At 33.7% G+C, this 26,829-nt stretch overlaps 1 protein-coding gene across 10 annotated transcripts in view; it reads left to right on the plus strand.

The window, feature by feature from the left end:
* Positions 1-255: 255 nt before the first annotated feature.
* LOC145270233 (mortality factor 4-like protein 1) overlaps positions 256-26,829 on the plus strand; it is a 139,114-nt gene continuing 112,540 nt past the window's right edge. For 9 of the 10 annotated variants that reach the window (XM_080125870.1, XM_080125875.1, XM_080125884.1 and 6 more), the window contains exons 1-3: positions 256-432; positions 16,504-16,550; positions 20,936-21,003. In XM_080125870.1, the coding sequence (XP_079981996.1) occupies positions 405-432; positions 16,504-16,550; positions 20,936-21,003 (143 nt within the window). In that variant the 5' untranslated portion in view covers positions 256-404. The remainder of the gene's footprint in view (positions 433-16,503; positions 16,551-20,935; positions 21,004-26,829) is intronic. The other variant, XM_080125892.1, reaches the window with a different exon arrangement.

Genomic DNA, 26,829 nt, shown 5'->3' on the forward strand with positions numbered 1-26,829 from the left:
ATTTGCTCTATAATAATAAATACAAAATCCACATAAATTAAAATATTATAAGCAAGCATGTTTTATGGGTGGGCAACGCTGGGTGGCCTGCTAGTACTATACAGATTTAATCTTCCTTTGAGGTCATTACATTTATATCTGATGACCGAAGGGAAAAATTATAGATTCTTGCATAAACTGGAGTCGAGTGTAACAAAACGCAAGAGACACTTTGAAAAAGAGCACACTGTTCTATGACGTAGTACGCAAACAATTTGTGACGTATTACACAACCGCATGAAATTTTAATATTGTCCTCCATCCATGACCTGTCCGTGTCTTGTATCCAAAACACGCACTTCATCAAACGAAGAAGACATTAAAAAAGCTTTACAAAACGATATAATCCTTAGAAAGAAGAGGGAATGCCACCAAAGATGAAATTTGCAGAAGGTAAAATGTCTGTTTTTTAACTATCAAGTCGATTCGAACATGGTGAAAAATACAGCATAAAAACGAACGTAATCTTTTTATTATTATTATTATTATTATTATTACGTTTTTTTGCTATTAAAATAAAATCCCGCCAATTTTTATTTTAGCTTTTTAGTTTTCTTTCTGAAGACAAAACAAAAAGAATATTTGTTAAAGTTTTTATTTGTTAATGTTGTCAAACTTGTAAGTGATCTCATGTCGCCATGTTATTTTCTTCGAGATAAAAATGGGATCTTTAAATTGAAACGAGAGAAATTCTTGGTTAAGTCCGACTTTAAATATCTAAATTATTTCGTGTGAAATTCTTTCGGTGCTTCTACAGAATTTGAGCAGAACTATTTTTGTTTTTGGTATTATTATACAAACACCGTGACAGCGTTAGGGTTAGGGTTAGGATTTAGGGTTAGGGTTTAGGGTTAGGGTTAGGGTTAGGGTTAATTCGCTGTCACGGTGTTTGTATAGTTTTACCTTGTTTTTTAAACCCTAAATTAACTCTAATTTAATTTTTAGGCTTGCTTCAACAATAAATAAATAAATAAAAAGCGTGTTTGCTTCGGTTCAAATTCTGTAGAAGTACCTGATTGCACTTCTCCCAAACAACTTATTTTTACTTGAACCATGTTTTAGTTAAAAATAAATAAAACACCCAAATAGTCTTTGTTTATCTTTTAAACCAACGCATTTCCGGTGAAAACATTAGTACGTACTCGCGTGTCCTGGCAAAATTAGTATAAATACCAAAAATTATGAGAATGATCCAGCAGATGATGTATTAAAAAAACAAAGTCACGATTATGTTTCTAGATATCGTGTTTAAAACTGTCGGACCCTTAAGTCAGCTTAGCTCTAGCAGTATCAGAATTTTTGTAGGAATTTTTGACACCCCTAACACGAAACTGCGAATACAATATAAAAATCTCGTAATTTCTCTGTTAAAAGTGGGTTATTTATTTTCTTTATGGATTATACTTCCAAAATAAACTATTACAGTTGTTTTAAAAGTAATAAAAATATTTTTATTTTTTTTTTAAAACAGTAATGAATTTTCCGAACTCAATATTTTTCAATTTTTAAACTCAATATTTTTAAATTTTAAAAATCTATCAAAATTTTTCTATTGATTCTATTTTTACGATATTTTCAGGGTCAATGTGAAATTTTATGTTCTTTCCAATAAACCGAATATAATATTTTAGACAAACGTTTTTTTTAAATTCACGCCCCCCCATTTTCACGCCCCCCCATTTTCACGCCCCCCCCCCCATTTTGAAATGTCTATTAAAAAGTAAATAATTAATTTATGTTTAATAGGTTTATATATCACAAATTGAAGAGAAAAGGTCAATAAATAATATATTCAAATTTAAAACAAAAAAAAAATCAGTTTTTTAGAAATTTACCTGTAAAGTCCGAAGTTTAAAACCTTTTTAAAAAAAAAAAAACACATTGTTTTGTTTTGTTTTTTTTTTAAATAAAACCTTGGTCCTTACTCCTTTAATTGAAAAAAAAAATTAGGGCTTGAATTACATTTTTCGAGGAGTTATAAGCTTGGAAAGATGGGGTGGAATTATTCACTATTTTCACGAAATTTCTGACACTGCTAGCTTAGCTCCCTTGTTTATCATACTGAAATGTTCGCACAACTATTCCACGTGATAACATCCGATAATACGATGAATTGTATTTTTACTTGTAATTTTCTATGAGATCATTTTTCGAGTTTATACTAGTTTCGCCATGACACTTAAGTACTTAATAATGTTTCCACCGGAAATGCGTTTGTTTCAAAATTTAATAATGTAAACAAGCACTCAAATGAATGTTACCAAAGGCAAGCTTTGTTACTTTTCTACCTAGCGGGATAATTTTTTTTTCATTTTGTATGTTTTAACTTATTTTGAAGTGTTTTTTTTTTTTTTTTAAAGGTAGTGTAAAAGCTTGTCAATTTAAAAAAAAATTTTTTGTTACAATTTCACCCCCAAACAAGGCATAGTGCCACTTTGATGTAGGGGGCTACTATCAGGGACATAAATTGCAGGGATACTATGTAGGGAGTTGAGCAGCAACATTACACTTGAAATTCTGCATGTCACTACAGTTGGGGAAGCAGGAACCTGGAAGAGAATTCTAGAGTCTAGCAGTTCTGTGGAAGAAACTATTAGAGTTAAAAGGTTTTCTTACACTAAGGGAGGTGTTGGGGTGGGATTTTGCTGCTTGTCAGGTTTGACACGGGTATTTACATCAGGGGGAGGGTACAAGGGCTTGTAGCTCGTTGGAGCATCCACCATTAAAATACTTGTAAAACAGGCAGAGGGATGCAACATTTCATCAGTTGGACAGAGGTTGAAGCCTAGATGACAGTTCAAGACCTATCAGGTTGGCAACTCTCTTTTGAACCCTATCTAGTAGTGAGAAATTAGTAGCAGATGCACCAGCCCAAATGTGACAACAGTACTCCATACATGGGCGAACAGTGGCCTTATAGAGGTACAGGATACTTTCAGGCGTAAGTAAGTTTCTAGCACGGTAGAGGGAGCCCACCTTCTTTGCAGCAGCTTTGGCAATACTCTTGATGTATCTGTTCCAACTTATGTTCCTTGTAAACGTTAAACCAAGGAGTTTGAAAACAGACACAAGGATGCAACATTGTGACGATGGAACAGGGATTGGAGCATAGTTGACAAAGTGGGACCTATTAGATTGTAGACTCTTTTTTGGATCCTATCCAAGAGGGAGAGACTAGTAGTAGATGCACCAGCCCAGATGTGGCAACAATACTCCATGCATGGGCGAATGGTGGCCTTGTAAAGGTACAGGATGCTCTCAAGTGTGAGTAGTCTTCTAGCATGATAGAGAGAACCCACCTTCTTTGCAGCAGCCTTTGCAATGTCCTCAATGTATTTGTTCCAGTTCATATTGCCTGTGAATGTTAGGTAGAGGAGTTTGCCAGTCGAACCAAGCAGGAAAATATCAAGCATAAGCAAGATCAGTCACCGTCACGTTTCCCCCAACTGCAACTCATGACCTTGAACAGTTTCATTAAAGCTCTCATCGATTACATAGTTGTCTTTGATAACGACTGTCTTTGCAGCATTCTGTGATGTTGCTGTGGAGATCGTGTCCTGATTTCTACTCTCTGCTGAAGACTAAATCTACACCCACTGCCGTCCAACAACGTTTTCATTGGTTTTGACATGCAGCTCATTGACCAGATGGGAAGCTCATCTGCAAGGTCTTATTTTTGCCAAACATGTTGGTGGTCAGCTGAACATCTCAGCCACAACAATTAAGGATGACCTGGCAAAAATATCAGACCCATCGTTGGTCTCCAGCGCTGGAATCCGAAGTGCTTAGCCGTTTCCTGTAACCAGGCCCAGAATTATTGAAATTGGACCAATGGTTCAAGATGCAGTTCGTGCTCAGGAGGAAGTGAAAATGGTAAATAGTATGGCAATGGAGATCTTGTATTAGGATAACCTAGAGTGAGAATGACCGTCTCACAGAGTTGAAATTTTTGCATCCCTGAGGTATGATAATGTGCTTCAGGTTGATTTGCGTCATATAGACAGCATTGGAAACCAATAGCTGTACGTCAGTGGGCACTGGACTAGGTAGCTGGGTTTTAGTTGGCACTAGACAGAAGACTGGTGGCTGTTGCCGCTCGAAGTTGCAGAAGTGAGCTGGGACCATTGAAAGCTGAGGAGAGAGCTGAAGTGGAAGGCTTTCAGGAGAGTCTCAAGAGGCAGAGAGTGAAGCGTGTATCACATACAGGTAATTTGAGTCGTCCTAAAAAGTGTGGGTTGAATAGCATTAGTTTGTGGTAGTTAGCCTGAAAATGGCTGTTTGGGTACTGCTGCTGCCCCTGGTTACCATGGTGACTGGGCATGTCGACCTGACAAGAGTCAAGTCAGGATGGGAGTCTCCTAGCTTTTGTCCAAAAGAGCTGATTTGCTGAGATGTCACTTGTTTTATGAAAAAGTGTTGATGTTACAGAAATGGTGTCCATAAACAAACAAGTGGCTATAATTAATTCCCAACCCGATTTCTTACAGTCAAAAGTGTTTTGGGTGTTTATTGGTTACCTTTATATTAATTTTGGTTCAAAATCAATGTCTGTTTTTGTTGCAAAAAGTTTTTTAACAATTTTTGTAATCAAAACAAATAGAAGTTGTTAGTACGCATGCTCATGACATATCTATTTCTGCCGACAAACATATTCGAGTTTGTAAGCTAAAAGTGGGAGCAGCAATCCGACACACCACAACACAAAAACTTATCTAGATTGCCTTTGGTAACATTTATTTGTTGTATATTTATTTTTACACTTTTTGTTTTGTTTTGTTGGCAATTCTGAAAAATGACCCCTAAGTTTTAGATTTACTTCTACAAAAGCTTGTTTGTTTTAGTCATGTTAAGAATGGCTTTCTAAATAACCTAATAACTAAATAATTTAATAAACAAAAGAAAATAATTTTCTCCCAAAATAAAAAAATAGTTAACAAAGTCCCTAGCGAAAACATAAGGCAGCAGGAATTAATTTTCACACTGCTCCCCACACCCCTTTTCTGTTGAATACATTCTTAGCCGGAAGTCGCAATTATCTGGCGTTATGGCATTATACCAAACAACATAAAATTGGGCGATCATGCATATTAACCTACTTGAGCGTGGCTTATGGAAATAGAAATGTAACATAGCGCATATGGTGCGTGTCTGAGAAAATCAGCAGTAGCCGTAGGATAGCTGACTAATGAAAATATTAGCAGCAGCAGCAGCCGTTTTAGCGATATTCAAATAAGCAAGTATGTGCGGGCTTGCATGATAAGAAATATACACCACATGGTCAAAGAGAAGCAGGTCACGTGTTTAGGAAGATGAATATGAGGATGAGAAAGTGCTGGCTATGGCCAGCATAAGGTGGCGGGGAGAGAGACTTAAGAAACCTGCTATGTCAGAGCATTGTGAAACACGTGTGTGCAGAAAGACTTTTGAAAGATAATGAAAAGCATTGATTTGGAAAAACTGCAAATAAATACATTTAACTTGCACTTTTAAAAAAAAATGCTGAGTCGGATTTTTATTTATTTTTTTGTTCCTTTGCAACAAAGTATCAGACAACGTGCGAGTCTGAGTGGTTGAAATGTAACGACATGGTTAAAGTGTAACGGCCACGTTACAGAAGACTGTTCAACTAAAGTCACATGACCATGCTGATATCGCAAAATAAAGTACAGTTGCCATGGCGATAAGACTATTACGAGGATATTTTTTACATTTCTTAATTTTTGAGATGAGGATTCTTTGAGAATTGTTATCATGACTGAACTAATGCATTCATGATCTGAACGTTTACTCTCTCTGTAAAGATATTGACAGTATGAGACTCTAAGACAGCAACCTGTCATGGACGTGCATCAGAGGCAAAAATGAGTTATTGAATTCCTGGCAAATGATATTGAGAATTGTGGTGACGTTGTAGAAAAAATAAATTCTCGAGCACAAAAGGTCACTTATTTTAATGGTATCACTCCCGACTACGTAGCTTTTAAACTTTTGTGTAAAAAAAAAAAAAAAAGGAAAAGAAAAAAACAGGTGGCTTAACTTTGGAAACGACACTTGTATCTTGTCACTGCGAACAAAATTGTTGCTTCATGCTTTATAAAAACATTGTATGCGAAAGGTTTTCCCTTTTTTTTTTGTTGTTTCATTTTATTTCACTCATAAATCAAGTGGACCAACACTTGATCTCTCTATGAGATTTGAACATCCTTTAAAGTTCTCCTTTACATCTCAAAAACTGAGTAAAAAAGTTGAGATCATAATTTTCCTCTCCCCAATTGACCACCACTACCTATATTACCATCAAAAACCATCACTGTTGTTCGAATCAATAATACAGCATAACCTTTAGAAATATTGTATAAAGAGTACAACTATTTATGTGTCTACTTTTTTTTAACAGTTTATAATTAATATTTGATATTATCTTATTGTCCTATTTTCCTATATATATATATATATATATATATATATATATGTGTGTGTGTGTTCATTTCAACTTGTCAACATATTTTTATTAATTTGCGCATGTGTAAAACTAATTATAGCTAAAAGTGGTTTAATTTTAAATCTTTCTTATCTGTCTGTCAGGTTAGCTCAAACGGCAGGGAATGCAGCTGGAGTGTTAAATGTTTTGATTTTGATTCTAGCTGATGGCACCCAAGTCAATTATTTTTTTTTTTTTAACTTTTGAAATCGATACTATATATTAGGTACAATTGGCTCTGTAATAATAAATACAAAATCTGCATGAATTAAAATATGTCTAAACAAATTTTCAAACCGGCAATAATACAGCATAACCTTTTGAAATATTGTATAAATAGTACAACTATTTATGTGTCTAATTTGCATAACTTTTTTTTTTATCAGTTTATAATTAATGATTGATGTTATTTTATTGCCCTATTTTCCTATTAGGTTGACAAAGTTCTTGCAGTTTTTAACTTTTAAATTCATATCAACATATCTTGGCTGGAACAAAAATTTATTTACCGAAATAAGCACCATCAGAATCAACACACTTTTGCCAACGCAAGACAAGTGTATTTTTATGCCAGTAACGTAAAAATCTTGTGTTCTGCTGCCGATGACGTTGCTGAAGGTGTTTTGGATATCGCTTAGGGGTTTGAAGCATTTCTCATACAGAAAGTTGTTGAAATGCTTGAAAAAGTCGGAGAGTATAGCAGATGAGACAGTTTCGTAACGCAATGCATTCAACTTCTGCAGGGTCGGTTTAGCAATATGCAGTCAGGTATTGTCATGGAGGAGGATTCGGCTTCTTTTTTTTTCTTTTTTTTTTAACTAATGCTTCTGATGCATTTCACCCATTTATTGACAGTAATTGTAATGGTTTCGCATTCCAAAAACTAATGGATGAACTCGGTCACAGACCACCAAACAGTCAGTCAGCATGACCTTTTGGTACAACTCTGGTTTTAGGAAGTGTCGTGGAGCTTCATCGGCAATCTAACCACTGAACTGAGAGCATTGCCTATTGTAAAGAACCCACTTTTCATCGCAACTCACCACCCGGTTGAGAAACAGGTTATTCTTGTTGTGTAAAAAGAAACGAAGATAACACTTCATAACACCGTTTCTTCTGGTTGTCGTTAAATTCATGAGGCACCCATTTATCAAGTATTTTTTGTCTTTCCAATCTCTGTGCTTGTGCACTTATTGAACCACGCGATTTTTAAATACTATTTTCAAGTTAAATTAAAGTTTTACAATATCTTTTTTTTATTAAATTGTTGGGTGAATGTACAGAATAATTACAAAGCACCCTGCTCTCCCCATGTTAAGAATGGCTTTCTAAATGTTATTATTTCAGCATGGTTCAATAAGTGCACCAGTACCCCAATCTTTCTCAAGAGGTTGGAAATCGTTGTATGCATTGTCTGATTCAGAAGCAAGTTTTCAAACAGTTGTGCATGGATTGGCTTTGACTAAGGCCCTTAATTGATCGTTGTCAATGTGATGGCCAACCACTATGCTCATCATCTTCAGACTTTCATCGCTGCCACAAAATTTCTTAAACCACTATTGTGCTGGGCAAAACGCTTTGATATCATGAGTTGCCCCAGCAGCTTTTCAGTCTCCCTCGAGTTGAAATAAGAAAATTGTGCGTATTTGCCCATCTTTTCCATCTTGTATTCAACATTCTGAATTGTTTTAAAATGATTGGATAGAGCAAAAAATGCTCTTTAAAATGATATATAAAGTAATGGTACTATAACGAAAACTTATTTGAAAATCCACCATTTAAATTCAAAATTCCAGAACTTGTCAACCTAATACATGTGGGAGTGTGTGTATAATGGTTTTGTCAATATTAAAGTTATTTAAAAAAAAAAAAAAAAATGGCTAAAATTAGGAAAACTACTAAAATTTATGTTTTAAAGGGAGGTAATTTAAATGGGACTTTGTTTTTAAAATAAGAATAAATTTATATTAGACTAGCAAAAGTACTCGTCGTTGACTGGGTTCAAAAACAGCCTACAGAAAATGGACTCTGATTTATGAAAGTACTAGCGAGGGGTACTCAGCGTTGCCCAGGTGTTTGGAGTAGTGTGTTGTTTTGGGTAAATCAAAACTCCGGGGGGGGGGGGTGATAAAATAAAAAAATAAAAAAGTTTTGGTAGGCAAGTATGAGGATCGAACCGGAACCCTTGAGGCAAAGTTGGAAATTAAAGTTTGAAAAAAAAACGTGCGACGTTAACCACTGGGCCACCGTGAAATACTAGCGGAAACACGTTTGAATTTATTTAATTATTTAGAATTGGCAGGTGCACGCTTTAATGACTTAATGAGGTCAACTTTGACTGCAGGGTAGTATTTATTTACTGCGGGAACACTTTTTTTATTTTTATTTTCTCAAGATGTAGGAAGGGGGGGAACCAGCTCCCCATAAAAAGGGGATTGTCCAAATTGAATAGCAATTGTCTGATATAAGGAAAATATTTCCACATTGATCAAATCTGATTGCTTTCGGACATTTCCGGCGACCGGAAAAATACCGCCAGAATTAGTGTCACTTTTATTATACGAAAAAGCCTAATCCACATGCAGCGAGCGAAAAATGTTGAATATTTATCTTTTCAAAGTCGAGCAAATTAAATAGACGAGCGACCTCCGTTGTTAACTTGTAGATATTATGATTTATATGTGATATAAAAAGTTTTAAGAAGTTGTGAGCTGACCGACCGCTTCTTGGAATATAGCTTTTCTTGGACATATACAAAAAGCGAACATACATACACACATTTTCGCTTTTATATATATAGATATGGGTTATCCAGCCCAATTCATCCAGCTCCGACACACCCCCTCTTGGATTTTTTTCATATTTACACAATACAAACTTTGGGTTAAAACTAAGAGAAATCTGCAATTTCAGCCCAGTTGGATTTGAGGAACATTTTTTTTCACAGTTGGTTTCGGCCTGGAAATCAAAAATTGCTATCTCATGACGTAGAATTTTCAACCCCCGGCGTTTTACAAAATTTGCATTTTTGTTGCAAAAAATAAAGCTCTGGAGCTAAATATTCACATAGGTAAGGTTTTGAGGGCAAGGAATCCAAAAATCATGGTTAGAAAGATGGCAAATGAGAGGAAGTACCTTATTTTTACAATTTTAGGTGGTACTGCAGCACTTTTTTAGAGCTTGTTTGGGGCGATATTTTGTTGAGAAAAAAACATAACTGTGGTGCTTTGCCAGACTTTTCCTTTGGATTTTTAAAGTGACTTTGGGTTGGAAATTACAAAAGTCAAATAAAACCTTTCGGCATATTTGACATTTCCAGACACTAAAGCCTCAAAATTGGTATTTTTATAAAAATTTAAGAATTTTTTGGTTAATTTGGCAACAATCTAATCTTAAGTTATGATCAATATCTAGAGTTAAAAAGGACTTGGATCGACCCATTAGAGCCCATTTTCATGATAGAATATCAAATTACATCATATAAAAGGATATGGACTCCTACTTCAGTCAAAATGGACAAAAAAATAGTCGAAAATAAAAGATTTTTGACACATATGGACATATGGACAGCAATTTTAATTATGTACAAGTTTTGGACATTTGAGTTTTTACAAAAAAACAACTTTTGGCCATTATCTTTTGATTTGCAGATAGCAACAGCTTAAAATTTAGAGGAAAGATGTAAGGTAACATTCAAATATGAATGAAATGATCACATTTTCATTTGAAGCATAACATTCTGCTCATTATCAAACTGAGGCAAGATCTAACCCTCTCTTTCCTTCTCTTTCATGATCTAATTAAAAATGTGCAGTAGAATAGTACTGATCATGATAACAGTATTCTTTAATTTGTATGTGTTGATGAATTGTGACTAGGGGTAGTGTAGAGTCGACTCAGTTTACCAAAAAGTCAGTGGGAATAAGATATTGTGTTTTTTATTTATTTATACCTCCACGCACACATCATACAATCGTGCCATGCAGTTCATAATTTTTGGACAGTTGGATCATGGTGTCTAAACAAGTAAATCAGCAAATCCTTTCAATCAATACATTTAAGCTGTTCAGAATCATGTCCACCTGAGTGTCAGAGCAAATTCCTCTATCATATGATACCCGAATAATGTCCTATGCTTCTTTTTTTAAATGTTGATTTAAATGTTCTTTTTCCTGTTCAGTTTCACTCAAAAGACACTACATTGACTTCAGTTCTGATTGTTTCATGTTGATTCAAATGGATATACCTTTTCTTGATCAGTTTCACTCAAAATGACATTACTTTAGTTGTGAAGTAGAGAATTCATGCTATGATTTCTTGCTGTTATGTTTTTGATTGATCAATTTTGTTCTGTTTCTGGTGATACATTTTCAACACAGTTTGTTCAGAGTTATTACCTGAGCATGATGTTAAATACTGTCAAAGACAAACAGGGAAGTCAACATTTGTGGCTTTCAAAAACATATATTTGTAAAGGGTAATCTTCAGCAGAAGAAACACTTTCACATGAAACCCTTTTTGATAAATGGGTGTGTCTCTTTGGCTAGTTATGACGGTCTCATAGTTATATTTCATCGCTGCTATGATTAATTTTCTTCTCTTTCAGGCTATTTACTCGTTGCATTGATCTAATAATGCATTCTTTGGTGTGAACTTCTAAGTTTGTCAATAATCCAAGTTTATTCTTTCCTGTCACTTTTTTATGGTTTCTTACTAAATTATTGTTTAGCCCACTAACCTCAAGGCATAATAATGGTTAAAATAGAATTTCTTATACCCCAGAATTGCAGTTCTGTAGCACCTTGAAATACATGCAGTTGAATTTCACACTTTAGAAATTACCATAAATCTTTTTTTCATTATCAAATTTGAATGGTCAGAAACTAAGAAGATAAATATTAGTTTTTTCAAATTTCATTTCTTTGATTACAGTGCCTTTGTTTCTGATCAAGAATGTGCTACTGTTACATCATTTGTGTATTATACTGTCTATAAATCTCTTAATGTTGCAGTTGAGTATTGCATATTCTGCTCATTGTGAATTATTATTATAATTGTTATTATCAGATTGTAATAATTATTCCAGAGCAATAAATTAAGAATATCTTCTGAATCAAGGAAACGAGAGGGAGGAGATACATCATTAACAAGTGCTCCTCAATGTTCTTTTGGATTACTAACGAAGAGTGCATGTCACCACAATCTGAAGCCATCTTCAACACCAATAACTGCATTAGAGCATGATGTAGGAACTGTGCTCAAATTAAGAGCTGGTGTCACACTCACTGATGAAACTGTTGCTAACATTTGTAGGTATCACAAACTTCATTTGGGGCATTACTTTGAGAAAAAATATACAAAGTGCTGCAACATCTTTTTGAAGCACAAAAAGAAGGTAGAGGGTGATCGTGCTATCAAGTTAGACATGGCTGAGATGCTAAAGCAGAAGGGCTACCATGTTGTTCCTGGCTGGAAGCTTTGCCGTCACTGTGAAGCAGCTGCCAAGAAGTTAGAAGATCCAAGTGAAACAGAAGAAAGTGACAATCAAGACCTTGAAAATGAGTCACAAATTGAGCAAAAGAGAGAGAAACTGAATGACAGTCTAATGATGTTTGATATATCCACTATAAAAACCGGTTGAATGCAGAAGCACACAAAAATCAATATTGTCAAAAAGAAATTAGAAAAAAGCTATAAAATGCAAGTAGAGGCAGCTGCTAAAGTCCTTAACATCTCTAGCCCTGAATTATGAAGCCCTATTAGCAGCCAAACGAATCAAACGGATTTAGTGGCAAAGGCAAAGGATCATGATCGTTGGATGCAATGAAGGCTAAACTTGAGAATAAAGAAATGAAAACCAGTAAGAAGATCCAGTTGATGACTTTAGCTCCGGAAAGTTGGTCTCAAAAAGAGGTGCCTGAATATTTCAATGTCTCTGAATATATAGTACGTGAAGCACGGCAATTGAAAAAGGATCGAGGTATTCTTTCATTGCCACAGAAGAAGAAGGGGAGAGGTCTCTTAAAAGAGGTTATCAATTCTGTCTTGGCTTTCTATGAGGACGATGAATTTTCGCGGTTAATGCCTTGAGGGAAAGATTTTGTGAGCATTGGTAACAAAGTTCATGTCCAGAAACGCCTCCTATTATGCAATCTTAAGGAGCTTTATGTAGCTTACAAAGAAAGGTATCCTGAACACAAAATAGGTCTTTCAAAGTTCTGTGAGCTCCGTCCAAAATGGTGTGTCACCGTCTTGACATCAGGTTCTCATTCAGTTTGTGTTTGCACCCACCATCAAAACAGCAAATTGCTTGTTGACTGCTTTGTTTCAACTGTCAGGACTTAGCTCAGAAGGAAAGCTGAAGAATCCAGAGATGAGAGTGTTGCTAATGTACCAACTGAAAGTCCCAATTTTAATATCACTTACAAAGATTTGATGGCCTTGGTAGTTTGCGACACCAATAGTCTTGAATATATGGTCCACCGTTGTCCTAAATGCCCAGGTTTCCCTGCTTTAGAGAAGTATATCAGAGATAAATTTACTGAATTGGAAATTGATGGTGAGATGTCATATATTCAGTGGGAGTGTGGATAGGACAATGCTACAGACACAGATGGCTGATGTAGATGACTTCATAGAGATATTGGTATACAATGTTGATAATCTAACGACCCATTCCTTCACAGCAAAGAGCCAAGCTCAGTATCTAAAAAAGAGAAGAGAAGAAATAACCGAGACCGAATGTATCCTTCTCCTGGATTTTGCGGAAAATTATCACTACGTAGTGCAAGATGAGATCCAGGGATATCACTGGAATAAAGACCAGTGTACCATGCATCCAGTGGTAATCTATATATCTATAAAAGTGAACGTGTCTGTCTGTCTGTCTGTGTACATTTCCCTACGCAATAACTCTGTCAATTTTTAGTCTATAGACTCGAAATTTGAAATACCGGGTACTGAGATTTGGGAAAATCGATGTGACGGGTGTCAGCCAGAAATTTGGCTGTTAAGGGGTCAAATTTCAACGATTTGACCTTTAAGAACTCTACCAAACTCCTCCGACAATTTGGGGTCTAGACACTTGAAATTTTAGATATAGGTTCCTTGAACCTGGATCTAATTTAATAAAGTGATTTGAGACCGAAACTATAAATTTTGAGGGGTCATAATAGGGGTCAAATTAAAAAAAAATTTACTCTTTTTTTTTTTTTTTTGCTCAGCATACACCTCCAAACACCCGGGCAACGCCGGGCTGAAATGCTAGTTTATTACAAAGATAACAATGGCAAACTTCAACAGATCTCATTATGCATCATTTCAGATGACCTTAAGCATGACACCTGTTTTGTGCATGAACTGCAAAGAATGGTGATGTTGTACATCAAAGAGAAATTTCCCTGGATTAAGAGTGTAGAGTACTTCAGCGATGGCTGCGCTGGCCAATATAAAACTTCAAAGCATTTCTTAACCTTTGCCATCACTCATCAGATTTTGGAATTGATGCAACTTGGGCATTTTTTGCAACTAGCCATGGCAAATCACCCTGTGATGGAATTGGTGGGGCTGTCAAACGCAAAGTTCTCCGTGCCAGCTTGCAAAGGCCAATAAAAGACCAAATACTCACCTTTCATGCTGTTGCAGACTTTCAGATCATTGATCACTCGTATCATGTTTCAAAAGATCGACAAAGAAGACATGGTTTCAGTTCGAGAGAAACTTCAAATGAGATATAAACTGGGAGATACTGTGCCTGGTACAAGGAGCTGTCACTATTTCAAACCAACTTCTCAGTTTACTATTCAGGGCAAGCAATTGAGTGCTGATCGACCATTCTTTCCTGGACATGCTTGCGCCGCTAAATGAAACTGGAGTTGCTCAAATGCAATGACTACATTACTTGCATTTTTGATGGATATTGGTGGTTAGCATTGATTGAGAGTGTCAACAGGGAAGAGAAAGATCTTACTTGCAAGTTCCTGCATCCACATGGACCATCACATCAATTCCACTGGCCAACTAATAAGGATCGAGGCTATATTCCACTGAGCAAGGTCCTTATGAGAGTGCAGACCCCAAGTATTTAAGTGAATGGTAGAACATATTTCATCACCGAGGAGGAGAAAAATAAGACTCAGAACTATTTTGACAGATTAAGTCGATAGTTGGAGTTATAACAAATGTCTGTTTTATATTTGTTTGACATATTTTCTTACGATAAACTAGATTATGCATCAATCTTTTATTTTCGACTATTTTTTGTCCATTTTGACTGAAGTATAGGTCCATATCCTTTTATATAATGTAATTTGATATTCTATCATGAAAATGGGCTCTAATGGGTCGATCCAAGTCCTTTTTCAACTCTAGATATTGATCATAACTTAAGATTAGATTGTTGCCAAATTCACCAAAAAATCCTTAAATTTTTATAAAAATGCCAATTTTGAGGCTTTAGTGTCTGGAAATGTCAAATATGCCGAAAGGTTTTATTTGATTTTTGTAATTTCCAACCCAAAGTCACTTTAAAAATCCAAAGGAGAAGTCTGGCAAAGCATCACATCTCAACAAAATATCGCCCCAAACAAGCTCTAAAAAAGTGCTGCGGTACCACCTAAAATTGTAAAAATAAGGTACTTCCTCTCATTTGCCATCTTTCTAACCATGATTTTTGGATTCCTTGCCCTCAAAACCTTACCTGTGTGAATATTTAGCTCCAGAGCTTTATTTTTTGCAACAAAAATGCAAATTTTGTAAAACGCCGGGGGTTGAAAATTCTACGTTATGAGATAGCAATTTTTGATTTCCAGGCCGAAACCAACTGTGAAAAAATATGTTCCTCAAATCCAACTGGGCTGAAATTGCAGATTTCTCTTAGTTTTAACCCAAAGTTGGTATGGTGTAAATATGAAAAAAATCCAAGAGGGGGTGTGTCAGAGCTGGATGAATTGGGCTGGAATAACCCATATGTAATGCATGGTATCTAATTCTCAGTGGCAATGTGCCTTGTTAATCTTTTTCGATAGTCATCTGCAAGAATTCCTGTGGCGGCAGAGAATGAAAGTCAACTATTTTGGGAATATTATGTAATGGAAACGTTATTTTATGATGTTTGAACTTTTGTTATTTTGATTTCAATAATTTTATTTTTATAATTTCAGAAACATATTTCTTATAAAATTTCAAATAAAATAAAATTCTTTTTTTAATTTTGTTATTAAAAATGCAAATAAAGACTAATTGTATTATCTTTTATAATTTTATCAATTTTTATTGTATGATTTTCAATAATGTTTTCCCTTGTATTTTATTTAAATAAATCGCTTCACAATAGAAATACTGAAGAACAATAAAAGTGAAGGAACTGATTTGCCTTCTCACCGCTTCCGGCAGCGCTCCACAGAAAATTAAGAACTACGTCAGCTGACTATAACCAAAGCATCTTTATTTCCTTTCAAATAATTTGTTGCTAATGGTAATTACTACCAAAATTTATTAAAAATAGTTTCTGTATTTCCAATTGAACAAGGAAATATGCTTACCTGTTTGTTTCTAATTGCTTTTCATATAAGAAAGGGTGTTAATGGGAGAGATAGGAATCGCAAGTCATTGTGAGGCTTGATTTAGCTTTATTTCGTTTACGCAACATATACAAACTTGAGTAACTTCACCTTTTGGCTAGTAACAAAGTGTAGTATCTGTTCTAATACTACATTCCACTTTTTCTATCTTCAGTCAATCAAAGAGAAATCCTTCCAGACAGAGACAATTTTTATTTTTGTCCCTATCCAGAGTGCCCCTTTTGAGGGAGCTGGACTTTCCCCACATTAAAAACTGACCTTGTGTCTAACTCTGCCCTTGTGGGGAGGCAAGTATATAGGAATTATTTATGGTTATCTTTCAAGGGAGATAATTCTGTTTATATGAAACTCAATATGTGAAATGCTGTATATTTGTAATTTCTTTTTTTTTTTTTTCCACAGGAGAACGAGTACTGTGTTTTCATGGTCCTCTTCTGTATGAAGCCAAAGTAAGTCTTAATTCTTCTTTCTTCCTCTTTCTTTTTCCATCACTTTACCTTCAATAACCTTTATATCTATATTTCTTTACTAACTGCACCTACCTGTTCTGCTGGCCTGCTTTCCAGCTGACTACAATATGGTTGTCTTCAAGTTAAATCAACTAAACTCCAACCTTTTGTCCCATTGCCGAAATGTGGCATCCTTGTGCTTGTTTTACAAGTGTTTCAATCGCAAGTGCTCTAACGAACTCTGAGCACTAGTAGCTCGTCGATGACAACACCCTTGACAAACCCGACAAGCAGCAAAATCCCCCCCTTACACTGTAGAGATCCCTAGATGCCATAAAGTCTTTTACTCGAATAACATTTTCCCTCGGACTGCTGTACTTTCTAATTCCCTCCTGGTCTCCTGCTTCCCTAATTGTACTGACATGCATAAATTCAAGTGTAATGTAAACAGACATCTTGCTTCCCAACTCCCTAAATAGTATTCTTGCAAATCTCGTCTCAAATAGTAGCCCCTTATGACTAAGTTGCTTGTTTGGGGTGACTAAAACAGTAAAAAAAATTGTTGAGTTGTTCCCTTAAATAATCAGATTCTACCCAATTTCCACTATTAACAACCACCACGCTGTTGTCGCGATGACCACCGTACACTCCTTGACTCTTATCCTGGAATGGCCTTTGAGTCTTGCTAAGTTGTGGCTCCTTTTTATAAAAAAAAAATAAATAAAAAGCATTGGGTACAGAAGATGTGCAGAAGAATTACTGGTAGATTAAAAGATGAGTTTGCATACAAAAAGTATAAAACTCAAATATGGAGAGAATATATATTTTTTTTATTTTTCTTTCTTTGAAGATTATAATGCTGGGTATGGGGCAGTCAAACCAGCTGCCAACATTACCCCGATTTTCATTGAAACCAACCAAGAGCTCTTTTTAGTATCCTTGCTGTTCCCTTAAGTGCAATTGTCTGGATTTCTTTTGCACTTGGTTCACCAGGAATATTATTTAGGTAGGATTTCAGGTTCTTCTTCATAAGCCCTGTGGCACCTATGATAACTGGTATGATTGATATCTCCTTAAGATTCCAGTTTCTTTTTATATATCTGAATGGCAAAAGTCATGAGGATTTTTAAAAGTTTTGTTACTTTGGTGATAGCATTGGAGCATGAGGTGGAGCAGGTGCTAATGTGATGACATGAGTTGGAAGTGAATGGAATAAATTATGGTAACTTTTGCCCACAGAGTGTTACCATTGTTGAACATGGGAAGAGTTTATTGAGCATGTGAATGCAGTGTGATGATGTGTGGAAGTGAAACCTGGTCAGTGAGGGTTGAGGACATGTGTTGCATGGAGAGAAGTGATATGAGAATGATACAATGGGTGTGTAATATAATATGAGTGTTAAAAACAGACTTAGATCTGATGACCTCAGGAAGATTAAATCTGAACAGTATACAAAGATGTCTGCAGAACATAAGATTATTTTTTATTTTATTTTATTTTTTTTTTTGTTGAAAGCATGGATGAGAGTTCTTGGTTTAGTAGATTGTAGAACAGTTGAGGTAGCAGATATTCAGTTCAGTGGAAGGCCAGCGAAAACATGAAGTGATAAAATGGACTTAAGCCAGAGATAGGTTAGCTTGAAAATCTGATGATTCATGCTTTTTATTTGTAAAAAAAAAAAAAAAAAAGATTCTTTCCAGAATCCACCCCAATTAAAAATTAAAGGAAAATCTGTATTATGTATGTACACCTGTGACAAAACAAAAATATCATATTCCAAAAATCAAATTAATGTAGTTTTATTTTTTTATAAAGAAAATCATTTAAAGTGATTGATGGGAATTTGTATTTACAACATAAATCTTTCAAGTTTGAATCGAGTTGTCTCCCTTTGTTTCTTGGCTTTGTTTTTAAAATTGCAGGCAAGATAGTTTCTCTTCAATTACTCATAAAATTTGATTTTCCCCTTTTAAAAATAAAACTACTTAATTTATTTTTTTAATATGATTTTTTCATTATTACACCACGTTTTTAATATAGTGGAAATTTGGGACAAGAACTAAAAGAATGGAATTTTGTTGAACTAGAATTTATGTATTGTTTAGATTACTGTTCTAATCTTTAACGTTTCGGCTGGTGCAACTTCCCCATCTTGTTGAACTGATGGAATGTGTATGAAATTATGTTATTGGTTTATCTTTGAATTATTTGCTTTTGTAAAACTATTGTCTTAGAAGTTTCTTTATCAAAACTTATTCTATTTTTCGGTTTGTACATATTTAATGTGATTTTAAAATTCATTTTTATTACATTTGTGATAAATAATAGTAAAAAAAAAAATGTATTCTCAATCATTTTGATACAAGATACAGATGCTCAAGAACGATCACACTTTTATTAAATCATATGTACATGCATAAAATGATTCATCTCGATTATGCATTCAATTCTACTGTTATGTTAAAACACCTTTATAGAATATACTGTGCTATAAGTTATATTTATGTCCAATATTGGAATACTTTTCAAACTCTTTTATTTGCAAAACTTTATTTCCAATGTTTTTATTTCCAAGTGTTTTTTTTTGTTTCCAGCACATTTTTATTTCCAATAGTTTTTTGTATTTTTAACATATTTTTTATTTCATATTCTTTTTTTTTTTTTTTTTTTCATATTATATATATATTTTTTTATTATTTTCATATTATATATATTTTTTTATTATTTTCATATTATATATATTTTTTTATTATTTTCATATTATATTTTTTTATTATTTCATATTATATATTTTATTATTATTTCATATTCTTTTTTATTATTTCATATTATATATATTTTTTATTTCATATTATATATATTTTTTATTTCATATTATATATATTTTTTATTTCATATTATATATATTTTTATTATTTCATATTATATATTTTTATTTCATATATATTTTTTTTATTATTTCATATATATATTTATTATTTCATAATATATATATTTTTTATTTCATATATATATTTTTTTATTATTTCATAATATATATTTTTTTATTATTTCATAATATATATATTTTTTTATTTCATATTCTATTTTTATTTCATATTCTTTTTTTATTATTTCATATTATATATTTTTTTATTTCATATTCTATTTTTATTTTATATTTTTTATTTCATATTTGTTTTCTTTCTCGACGCATTTGTTTTCTTTTGTTGCATAGGTGGGGTCTTTTTAGAGAGAGACAGGGTACATATTGATGAGGGGAAGAAGAGACATTTATACATTTTACGGTCTGTGGACTCATATAACATATATTTAGAGAGGAGAGTTATCAGTTCTTTTAACACATATATTAGCGAGGAGGGAGGGTTAAGATAGGGGATGCACATTCTTGTGAGAGTACATAATAACGATGAGGGAGACAATGTTCATATAAATGATTTCACATTACCTTCAATTTGGTAGAATGATGACACGAAGACGACAGTTACAAAAATATGAGATGTTCTTTTATTCCATTTGACCGGTCGAAATGATGATCACATCCTGGAATTCAAAGTCGACAACATGATTAAAACTTTCTTTCCGATCGACCCTGCTCGACTGTCTGCTGTCTCCAACTCTGTGTCCCGTCTCTGTCTAACTCATCTTCAACTCTAGCTCCTATATTGAGAATTAATTTCTGCCATGACGTCATACGTACATCCAAAAACGTGATCGACCCACGTGGCCTGAGCATGCGTGGTTCGCACATGTCTAAACCATTTCTGCAAAGAATTCTTACCAACTTATTTTTCGACCTAACTTATTTTTCAATATGTTTTTAATTTGTTATTGTTCGTTATTTTCTCTGACCTTATTTTAATTCCGTTTTCATAAAAAGAATTGAACAATTAAAATTCCTTTTACAACAATATATCTAACTATTCTATGTGAAACTGAACAATGCGAATTCCTTTTTGAATCTATTTCCGAACCTTTCTTACAAGGTTCGAATCTCGGTCTATCTAATGTTTGTCTTTCTTACAAGAAAAGGACTCTTTTTCTTGTAACACTTTCTCAACACATTTTTTCATTTTCAGCGCATTTGTTTTTGTTTCTCAACGCATTTGCTTTTGTTTCTCAACGCATTTGCTTTTGTTTCTCAACGCATTTGCTTTTGTTTCTCAACGCATTTGCTTTTGTTTCTCAACGCATTTGCTTTTGTTTCTCAGCGCATTTTTATTTCTGTAACGCTTTTTTTTTTTATTTCTGAATGCTTTTTTCTACAATGCTATTTTCCTTTACGCCAACCCCTTGATGCTTTTTTTTCTTTCTCCCCCAATTTTTCCACCAATGCATTCACAAAGTTTGACATTTTTTAAAATAAAATATTTTTTTCTTCCAGTGTGTCAAATCTGATGTCAAAGAAAAAACTGTTCGCTACTTCATTCATTACAATGGTTGGAATAAAAAGTAAGTATATTTTGTCTGTGTGTGTGTCTGTTATTATTTTTGAAATGTACATATTGTATGTATGCGTGTGTGTTGTTAAAAAAAATGTCAATTTTTGTAAATGCAGAACTGCAGAAATTATATCCATGTTTGATATTTCTTAAATGTTCTTTCCTCAGAGTTCAATTGAATGTCACAGTTTGTTTAATCAATGTTCGTCTTGCTTGAGTCTAGAAGAAAAACTTTAAAATAACTCCTACAACTAAGTAGGTCTCTCATGTGGCACAACTTGTATCTATACAATCATAACTTGCCTGGTGGAAAGAGCAGGTTCTGCTCTCCACTGCACTTTAAAGAAATTTGTGTGTGAAAGTTTACCGATGGTTCAAACTGTCATCTAAATGATCGGCAGATTACTAAAACTACTATAAAGTTCTTTTCTAAGCTGAAAAAGCCCATAGGACTAGTGCATAACCCTGGTTTTACACATACCAGATGATCTGACATTTTTTCCCTCCCCCCTCCATGACAGGATCAATCTAAGTACTAATCAGTTTGTAACTGTGCTGAGAAATAGTGTATCAACGTAAGTTAGCAGTAATTTATTTAAGGAAGTATGCATTGATGAGCATTAAAAGCAAAATTGGATACTTGTACAGTTTAGTCAAGACATTAAAAAATGAAAATATCGAAAAAAAAGTTATATTTCACGTATCCGTTATGAAATGAAGTTCTCCAAAAAAAAATTTAACTTAATTTCATCAAATAGTTTTTTTTTTTTTTTTTTTTTTTTTTTACAGCGAAAAAACAATTTATGATACCGAGCAAAAGGTTTGATTTTTAGGAAGAAAAGCTAGAATTAAAGATGGGAGGGGGTGTCGGCACTTTACATTGAGTTATCTCCCCATGGCATGTTGATCAGCTTCAGCAAATTTCACAATGACTGACTTCAACGCGCTCTCATAAAAACGTGTTTTTCTGCTGTAAAAAAAAAAAACTACTCGATCAAATTAAATGAAATTTTTTTTTCAGAGATCTTCAGTCCAAAACGGATACGTACAATATAACCTTTTTTTCAATATTTTCATTTTTTAATGTCTTGATTAAACTGTACAAGCGCCCAAAATTGTGACTAAGCTTTTTCTTTTTTATTTACTTTATTTTTATATATATCTATATATAAAAGTGAAAATGTTTGTGTGTGTACATTTCCCAACCAAATAATATTTTGTCTGCAGACTTGAGATTTAACATAAGGGATATTGAGATTTGGGAAAATCTTTTTAATCGGTTTTCAGCCAGAAATTTGGCTGTTAAGGGATCAAAGTTCAACGATTTGACCTTTGAGAACTCTACCAAACTCCTCCGCCAATTTTGGGTCTAAACACTTGAAATTTTAGATATTTTACGTGGACATGGATCTAATTTTATAATTTGATTTGAGCCCAAAACAAATGTTAAGGGGTCAAAGTTTTAAAAAAATTGATCTCTGTAGTCTCTATCAAATTACTTAACCAATTTTTGGTATAAACATTTGAAATTTTACATAAAGTGTATTCAGACATAGGACAAGCTTTTTAATTGTTTTTTTTTTTTTTTTTACCTGAAAATTTGGCTGCCAAGGGGTCAAAGTTCAAAAGATTTTACCTTTGCAGTCTCTAGCAAACTATTAAGTCAATTTTGGGTCTAAACATTTGAAATTTTACATAAAGGATATTCAGACATGCAGCGAGCTTTTTAATCAGGTTTAGGCGAAAATTTGGCTGGCAAGAGGTTAAAGTTTACAGAGTTGACCTTTGCAGATTCTACCAAACTCCTCCGCCAATTTTGGGTCTAAACACTTGAAATTTTGGATGTAGGTTACTTGGACATGGGCCAAACATTTAAATCTAACCATACGGATTCTAAAATCCCAATATATAGTCTAAAAAAGCTTTGGCTATTTTATAGAAAAATACTAAAATAAGTTTCAATTCCTAGGAATACCAACTAAATATATCGCATAGCACTTGCATACGTCGAATTTCCACTAGAAAATCCAGTTACAAAAGTGAGTAATCTGTATAATATTGGAAAAAAAGAAGCCTTAACTTAAATTATTAAAATAGAAAATGGGGACACACATATATATATATATATGTGTGTGTGTGTATATATATATATATATATATATATACAGGGCTCTACATTGTGAGTGATTTTTCAAAGTGGCGAGTAGAAATAATGCAATGCTTATCTTTTAGCGATTGTATTTCTTCCACTGACAATCTTCCAAAGCCCACTACTAAGGGAAAAATATCTTTTCAACTTTTTTTTAATAAAACGGTCAGTTAAATTATTTAAACAATAAAAATTTAAGAGAACAATATACATTTTTTTTAACGAAGGCTGTTTAAAAAAAAAACATCTGAAGAAATTAGAATGTTTATACCTTCAAGTATCAACATAAAATTTGCTGTATATGTAAAATTACAATTATTATTAAAAAGAAAAAATGATCATGCACATAATCATCACAGAACGAAGATGTCATATTCCAAAAATCACGTGGGTTTGGCTAGTAACTTTGGTATTTGGCTAGTAAACGATAATATTTAGTTGTCAAAGGTCAACTAAAGATAAATTTGTCCATAGAGCCCTGATATATATATCATGGACTCTCCCATCGATTTCGAGGAATGAGGTTCTTAAAACTTTGTCTATTTAACCTTGTGTGTGAGTCACAAATGACATTTCAGTCCAGCCAAGGAGCTATAAAAAGTCCACAAATTGTGCAAGAATGTGGATTATTGTAGTATGTGGTTGGGATAGCGGGTGATTCTTTATTTCTCTCCCTAGTTTGACAATGTTTGATGCTGCATTTTTCATAATGCCATTGAAGCATGTAGACCTCCGTTCATTACAATCGATCACAGAGTTTTCAGGGGCAGCGTGATTTATTTCAGCAGCTCAGAAATTGCTTTTAAATTTGTCCTTGTACCTAAGTAATGGTCGCCTACTGTCTGGTGACCAATGTCAACATTTTTGGAATTCTTTTCTTTTGCATACGCAATACATGGCCAACCCAGCACACATATATATATATATATATATATATATATATATATATATATATATATATATATATATAAACTACCTTTATGAAATTTAATTTTGCTGACATGTCTTTGAATTATGGGTACAATATTGCAAAAATCCAAAAACTTTTGTCTTGATAAAAAAAAAAAATTCCCAATTTTTATCATAATTCTATAAAACAATTTCCTAATTGAATTGTGATTGACTTTTTGTTTTGAATTTATTTAACTTGAAAAACATTTTTCTGTAAAATAAAAACACGAGATGGACTGGAGGATGAAATCGTTTGTGAAGAAAAGAACTTCAGCAATCCTTGTTTCCACAAAAACGGCAAACAAAAAAATATTTGTTTCACCCGTGTCTAACTAGATAATGCTAAAACTCGGACCTTATATGTTAGACAAAGGGAAATAAATTATGAATTTCCAACAGTCATTGTTCTATCGCTGTTCAATATGTGGGACACTTTCATATTCGTCTCATCAGTAGGAGGTGCGATCCTAAATGGGCTGAATATTAACTGCATCTTACACCTCTCCCAGTTATCATAATGATAACATCTATCAAAACAATTCCCAGATTATCCTGTAACTGAAGGGAAGCATCACAACCCAAATCAGGCCAGTGCCAAGAGAAAAATGTGTCAAAGACTTGATATTGCTAGCAACGTTGCTATGGTTACGATAAATGTTGTAGCTGTTTATTTTGAACTACGCTTATTAGATTCATAATTTTCTCAAACGAGTTGATGTGCACTGCAGATAATACAATGGAACTTCTTGGAAATAATTTTATACTAAATTTATTTTACTTATAAAAAAATTACTACAATGATTACAGGGCTGTGAATGAGAGACAGGGTGGAGGGGGGTATTGCCCGTTGTTTGTGTCGCTCTTAAGGAGTATGTAAACAGGATATACAGGGATATTTTCAGGCAAAATTGACTTTTTACGATTGATGTTTGATGGTTTCAGTACATGCACTGCGCGCGCCCTTCATTTTTTTTTTTTTTTTTTTTTTTTTTTTTAAAGGAAACAAAAATAAAAGTAAAGACTCCTGGAACAATATTGGGTATTGATCAGTATTTTAGCACTAAAAGTGTGATGATGTATATGGAAGTGAAACTGCCCACTGAGAGTTGAGATGTGTTGCATGGATAGAAATGATATGAGAATGATACAGTGGATGTGTAATATGGGCTTTAAAGGCAGGTTTAAATCTGAGAACTTTAGAGGAAAATTAAATCTGGACAGTATAGGGAGATGTGTGTATAACAGGAGACTTTGATAATTTAATCAAGTTAAAAGATTTGATGAGAGGTCTTGAGATAGATATAGAACAACTGAGATAGCAGGGTCGGTTGAGATGGAAGATCAAGGAAAACATGAAAGGAAGTGATAAGAATGGAAAGAGGGATAAATTAAGACCCGGCCAGAGATGGGTTAGTTTGGAAATCAATTTCTTAAAGCTGTTCATCACATGCCAGTGTGTAAAATGAACTTTAAACTGAATATAATGATTGATGATCAAAACATGTTGCAATCTTCCTTCCCATTGTTTTGTAGTTTATTTCGGACTGAATGCAAATTGGACATATAGATGCATTTTAAGAATTTTTTTTTTTCAAATGACGGCAACAAAATGCAATAGTTTGAAATGTTAAAGTTTAAGCTTAGCACCACTACTCTCTGTCTCTCTCTTTTGGATAGGACTCAAAAAAGAGTTTTCGATCTATTAAGCCCCACTTTTGTCAACTAAACTCCAACTCGTCTCATCGCTGGAATGTTGCGTCTCTTTGCATCTTTTACAAGTATTATAATGGAATGGTCTCTGATGAACTCGTTGCACTTGTGCCCCTTCGGCCTACATATACCTGACAAACCCACTTAGCAACAAAATCGCACCCCTTCACTGTTGAGGTCCCTAAATGCCAGAAAGCTTTCTACTCTAATAGTTTTTTCCCTTGAACAGGTAGAATTCGGAAATCCTTTCCTGCTACCTGCTTCTACTGATATGTAGAAGTTCAAATGTAATATAAACCAACACCTTGTTAGGCATAATCTCAAATAGTAGCACTTACATCCAATTGGCGATATGATTTGTTAGGAGTGGCTGTGAGTAAGAAAAGAAAAAATGAATTTTATCAAACTCTAAATTGTTATTCCATCCCCACCCCCGCACATACACTTTAAACATTTCTTGTATTTTTCACAATCTCAGAATTGGTTCACCATGAACATAGAAATAAATTAACTGAGCCAGATTTTTCAGAAAAACTTGTTTCTCTCCCCAAAATAAGTTTGTGCAAATGTCTTCCTCCCACTCCCTCAATTCCATCAAAATTCCATCAATTTATTCACATGAAACCAACTCTCCTCACCTGACAATAACATATGCTTATTAGTTAATATTATTCAAGTAATAGACATCATAGGGGAGACTACTCATGTTTTACTGTTTTTTAAAATATGTTTTTTAAAAAAAATAAAGAAGCTTAGAATTAACAACTTTTCTTCAATCTTTTATTTACTAGCAGGAAAATCTGGCGTTACCCAGGATTTGATGAGGAATTCTGTCCTTCTGTTCTCAGCTCTTTAATACGTAATAATTTTTGTTTAAAAAAAATTTTTTTGAGAACCATTGCAAGCATATACCCCTGTAACATTATTTGTTCTGTGTTTCATCCATACATGAAATATAATTATCCAAGTATACTGGGTAATGTACGTTCAGAATGTGTATGTATGTCTGTATGTATGTGTATATAT

Source organism: Euprymna scolopes, chromosome 4 (genome assembly GCF_053919585.1).
Source record: "Euprymna scolopes isolate OS-2025 chromosome 4, ASM5391958v1, whole genome shotgun sequence".
NCBI classification, from domain to species: Eukaryota; Metazoa; Mollusca; class Cephalopoda; order Sepiida; family Sepiolidae; genus Euprymna; species Euprymna scolopes.